This window comes from Lepisosteus oculatus, chromosome 13, assembly GCF_040954835.1.
Source record: "Lepisosteus oculatus isolate fLepOcu1 chromosome 13, fLepOcu1.hap2, whole genome shotgun sequence".
NCBI lineage: Eukaryota > Metazoa > Chordata > Actinopteri > Semionotiformes > Lepisosteidae > Lepisosteus > Lepisosteus oculatus.
Genome location: NC_090708.1, coordinates 27,235,529 through 27,241,269, shown reverse-complemented (window position 1 = coordinate 27,241,269; position 5,741 = coordinate 27,235,529). Strand labels below are relative to the sequence as shown.

At 36.7% G+C, this 5,741-nt stretch overlaps 1 protein-coding gene across 1 annotated transcript; it reads left to right on the top strand.

The window, feature by feature from the left end:
- Positions 1-813: 813 nt before the first annotated feature.
- LOC138242256 (olfactory receptor 6N2-like) lies at positions 814-1,788 on the top strand. The gene has a single exon (XM_069197745.1). It carries the CDS (start codon positions 814-816, stop codon positions 1,786-1,788), a length of 975 nt encoding a protein of 324 aa, XP_069053846.1.
- Positions 1,789-5,741: the final 3,953 nt, after the last annotated feature.

The window sequence follows — 5,741 nt, the reverse complement described above, 5'->3', positions numbered from 1 at the left end:
ATATTGCATACATATGTCTTGTAGAAATGTGAACCCACATCCCAGTATCTCATAAGAACACGTCTGTTGTAACAGAAAGAATAAAGTTCTGAATCCCGAGATTAAGTTAAACAGATGAGTTTATTGCATACAAGAAACAACAAAACCGAAATATTGTTCAAGGTGCCGGTACAAACTTTAGGTTTATATAGTCCTTCCTTGCTTCTTCGGACGTCATTCGTTATTATGGTAAAGGGGGAAGGTCACGTGTTTCGCCAGTTTACAGCCTTTTGGCCAAATGGTCAAGGATGAAGTCCCCAGGGGTTTTCCTAGCTGGCATCTAGAATCCTTATCAGTTAACCCCCTTTCCTGCCATAAACTCCTGTTGCTTAGAAGTCTAATCTTCAGGCAGAACTGACTTAAGTTAACCCTTTTCACATCTTGTGTCTTACTTCAAATCTAACAATAATGAAATATCAGAAAACAGCCTTTAAATCCTTATACTTTCTCAATCTCATAATGCAAACAAATAAAACTTCAGTAACACTGTTTTTATTTGCAAAACTTCAGTAGGCCACATACTGCATGAGTATCTCAAGAACATTTTCTGAAAATTTATTTCTATGAGCATTAAATGTAAAATTCTTCAAATAATGCTCTTTCCTATGTAGAGAGGAATAGAAATGTATAGATGATATAAAATCCAGAATTAAATGTTACACAATTTATTTTTACATGTTATTATTTAAAATTTCTTAAATATTTGTAAACCAGTGAAAGCCCTGTTGTTATTTGCCAACCTCTTTCCAGTCAGAGCTGCTGAAACTACGACCAATGGGAGGAATCAATGTCACCCTGCACTCTGAGTTCATCATTGTGGGAGTGCCAGGTCTGCAGGAGCACTACACTGCCCTCTTCATCGTTTTCCTCATCCTCCTCCTGGCCACATTCCTGGATAATCTGCTCATTGTGGTGTTATTCACCCTGGACCACCGGCTCCACACACCCATGTACTTCTTCCTGTGGAACTTGGCTGTCATAGATGTTCTACTGACCGTTACTATCATACCCAAGTTGTTAAAAGTTATTTCAGGTCATGACAGGACCATATCCTTCTCAAATTGTTTTGCGCAGATGTATTTTTTTATGTCATTTACAGCAGTTGAAGTATTGCTCATTGCAGTCATGGCTTATGACCGGTATGTTGCTGTAGTTAAACCTCTGCATTACAACATCATCATTAATACCAAGGTCTGCATTACAATGATATCCTCAGTCTGGTTGCTGGGCTTCCTTGCGCCCTTAACATCTGTAGTACTGGCAAGCACTTTGCCATACTGTGGATCAAACCTCATCTTGCACATTATCTGTGACTACCCTACTGTAATGTCATTAGCCTGTGGTAATGTCTCAGCACAACTGAACTTTGCTCTGTCTGTTGCTATGGTTGTAATTTACATTCCTTTCCTGTTTGTCATGTGGTCCTACTACAGAATTGTATGGTCAGTGATAAAAATGAAAACTGTGGAAAGCCGTAAGAAGGCCTTCTCAATGTGCTTTTCACATATGACTGTAGTCTTTCTGTACTATGTGTCTTGTTCTGTAGTGTATATTGGAATGAGAGTGGAGAGTATTCCTCCTGATGCACGCATCTTTATTGGTGCAGTGTATTATTTCCTCACTCCATTGGTCAACCCCATCATTTACAGCTTAAGAAATGAAAAGATCAAGGCAGCAATTCACAGATACTTTGGAATTCAGGCTCCTTTCCAGCACAATACAAAAAATGTTGTAAACAGAAGTCTATAAGACACATGGTAATAATTCAATTGGTAATAGTTCAAAAGAAGAATCTCAGACAATTCTCAGAACATTTCTCTGACAACCATATTCTTGAAATTTTACACACATGATATGACTGTGGAATGTATGTCCCATGGTACGAAAAATACATGCCTCCCTAAGAATGTTTAAATAAAATTGTTTTATTCTTCTTGTATAATTGTAATGGCGAGTCAGTTACTATATCTTTGACTAAAATAGGTTTCAGTAACTGTTTTTATGTATATTACAAATTTAATTTTACCAATGTAATAAATTGTATATTTTCTCAAATTAATAATGTATGAATAATTAAAGAATTAATCAGTAGGGCAATATGAAAATACATGGATTCTGAAGTGGTCTCTTTGGGATATAGCACGTATTAAGCCATAAATAATAAGAACTCCTAAAACAGCAACATGTTGAGAATATTAGGAATTAAATTACTAAAATTGAATGATAAAGCAGGCAGCAAGGTAGCACATTGGTTAGCAATGATGCTTTGCTGTGATAGAGCCCTGGGTCCAGTTTCTGGGGTGCTCTGTGCATGGAGTGTATGTTCACCCTGTGTTCATGTGGGCTTTCTCCGGGTGCTCCAATTTCCTCTCACAGTCAAAAGACATACTGGTATGTTATTTGGCTTCTGGGAAAAAATGGCCCAAGTGTGAATGTGTGTTAGTTTGTGTCAGTGTGTGTTCTGCAATGGACTGGCATCCCATCCAAGGTGTATGCTGTATTGTGCCTGTTGCTTGCCAGGATAGGCTTTGGGGATATACAGCAGGGGAATTTATTTTTGTAAAATGTGGGTATGTTTGGTTTAAAATTTGATCTGATGGTACTTGTTTTAAAACACTTCTATTGACATCATGTTTAATTTGAGGTTATTATAATGAAGTTTATTAATACGTGTTTATTAAAATAAGTGTAATTTGTTAATGATGCAGTTACAGCAACTGCAAAGTCTTTAGTATGTTATAGTGAATTTTCAAATATCCCAATGAGTGAAGAGAACAAAAATGAATGAAATACAAATTTTAATGTGTTGTAAGCTTTAAATGTGGTTTGTCACATCTGGATTCGATCAAATAGATTTCTTAGCTTTTTTGTTGTGAACCTACAGTACACTTGTGGTTTTCAAGAGAAAATCGGTATATCGGTGATTTAGTGGTAAAGAGAATAAGTTGTATAGACAAATACGATATTCATAACCTTCCACCTTCATCATAAATAATTTCATTATTCATAAATATTTTGGTAACTTAGTGGGTTCTGGTTATAACGTGCTTGTTGTAACATTATTAAGCTTATATTGTGTACTTCATAAAAAGCTATAACTGTAACGCTAGGGGGTTCACGCCCTCGCCACTGTTGCTTCAGGTCAGCCCCCTACCCTTGGGTACTCAAACCTAGGCCTCCGGTGTCACTCAACAGGGACCCAGCCACTTGAGCTAAAGGTACGCTGGGCAAATGTTCCGAGGTCAAATTCTTCCAGCACGGGGGTACCTTTAAAGTGGAGACGACGGCACCGAAATTTTTTGGCGCGCCTTCTCTTTAAAGCCCTGGCCAAATATGAAGACAGTACGTACAGTTATAATTCAAACGGAATTAAAAACTACACATCCCAGTAACCATGGCGGTGCTTGTGATCATTGCGTTTAACCAACGAAACAGGGCGAAAAATCAGTCACATGACTTTGGGGCAGGGTTTCGAAAGCTTAACCTATCAGCAACAAAGCTAAATTTACACGATAGGCTACCTCAAACTGTCAGTTACACGACTGTGTATGTCGCTTAAGCCACTCCTATTTGGCGAGAAGACGCCCACCCCCCCCGCCCCTGGGTGCCTGATTTGCCGCCATCTTTAACTGCTTCGTGTCCAAATCGCAGTAGCTACGCGTACAAAATAAAGTTCATCCCAGCTACAAAAAATATTTATTTTTGTGGTAAGAGGGAGCAAAACATCAGTATTTACTGCTATTAATTAGTGTACGATTTATAATTGAAATCTGAGCCTAAATATAAAGTTAAAATCTCGACAAAGCAATGTAGGAAATACAGAGAAAAGAAATCCTTTCTGACATCTAAAATCAGTTTCGATCAAGGTCTCTAAAACGAACAAGAAAAAGAGGATTTTTGGAGGGCAATTATGCTGTATTTATATAGAATAAGTGATTTATGAGCAATCGAATTTCTTATTCGTTTAAAACAGTGAAATGTCAGCTGCAAAAGATTGCACCAGAAACAGCACTCTCTCTGCCTGTCATAGACGTTCAGGAAAGGCTGAATGAACTCATGGTGATCAATAATAACAGTTGTAGGACAAGAAACAAAAGATAGTGAAAACTTAAGATTTTAAAGGCTAAAACTCAAATTCATTCTACAAATTAAGGCAAATGAAAATTCAGGACGTTAAAGTGCTAGAGGTGTAAAAAAATACAAAAATCCACATGAGCAAAAAGTTTTAGAAATGGAGCAAACAGAATAAAAGCCATGCCTATAGTGCAGAAGAGGGATGCAGGAACACTTGCTTAGATATACAAAAAAATCACAAAAAGGTGTATGTTACAAAAGAATATGTAAACATGTACATCAATTTCCCTTCGCGATCAATAGTCTTATCTATAAACATGAAACAGAGTGAGGAATCAGAAATTAGCATGCATAAAAAACAGCAATTCTGTCAGTGAGCCCTAAATGAATTAATAGCAACTATGGTTTCATGGAGGGCTTCTCAGATAGTTGGGCATTTAGGTAAACTGCCAGGTGAAAGGACTTGTAAACATATTTTGTTAAAGCAAGTCAGTTTTTTCCGCAACACATAAAAGACATTTTTCCAAGAAAGTTTAGCCTTTGTCACTAATGAAACCACTAAATAAAGACATAAATATAGAAATCTTAAGATTTGTTTTATTAAATGTTGGTAGCAGGATGAACTGTCAGGTTGAGCTAAGTGTATATTTTGTCGCAGAGTTGCTGCAAGATGTTAACAGTGAAAAGGTTATTTAGAAATGAGTTATTTCAAGATGAAAATTTTCAGAATAATTGCAAATTTAGCAGGATAGAGAAAGCACAGAAAACTGGCAGTTAGATTGATCAGATTAGTATGAAAAGTAATTTAGCAAAGGGAATGAGAAGAGTGACAAACTAGTATACTTTAGATCTTTTTTTCTGAACCAGGGAAAATCTGATCATGTTTCCCTATAACAATAATAAAAAAACTTTATTTTATATATTACCATTAAAGGTGGCATCTCAAAGCAATACAGTAGATGTAAAAACAGATAAAAGGACCACAGATTACAAAGTAAATACATATAAGAAAGTCAAGCAGTTAGAGGTGCTACCAAAATTAGAAAATGAAGCAGATACAGACACTAAGTCTTCTGAAAAGAAAGGTTCTGAGGTTAGATTTAAATGCACTCAGGGTATGTGACTGATATCACTGGGAATACAAATTGAGAGCTCTGGGGTGCAGCTAGAGAAGACCCTGTCACCCACAGAATGTAGATGTTCTTGAGGACAGCTAGAAGACCAGAGTCAGACGGACAAAGGTGGGGGAGTAGACAGATAATAAGCCATATACTGTAGGTATAGAATGAGGATGAGGAATTTGAAGTTGACTCGAAACCTGATAGGTAACCAGTGCAAGGACTTGAAAACAGGTGTAATGCATCCCTGATAGGATTCTCGCTGTCATATTCTGAACATATTGAAGATTGCTCAGTGTGGATTTAATTTCCCCAGTGAACAGGATGTGCATTTATTAATTCTAGGAAAAAAAAGCCTTTCTTAATTTCTCTAGTTCTTAGTTTCTCTAGTTCCCTTTAAAATAAACTATTATCCCACAATGCAGAGTATTAAATGGCCAGTATTTACACATGATATTTGTGATTTAAAGAAATTAACACAAGCAGCTTTTGGGGATTTAAGTGTTGGCT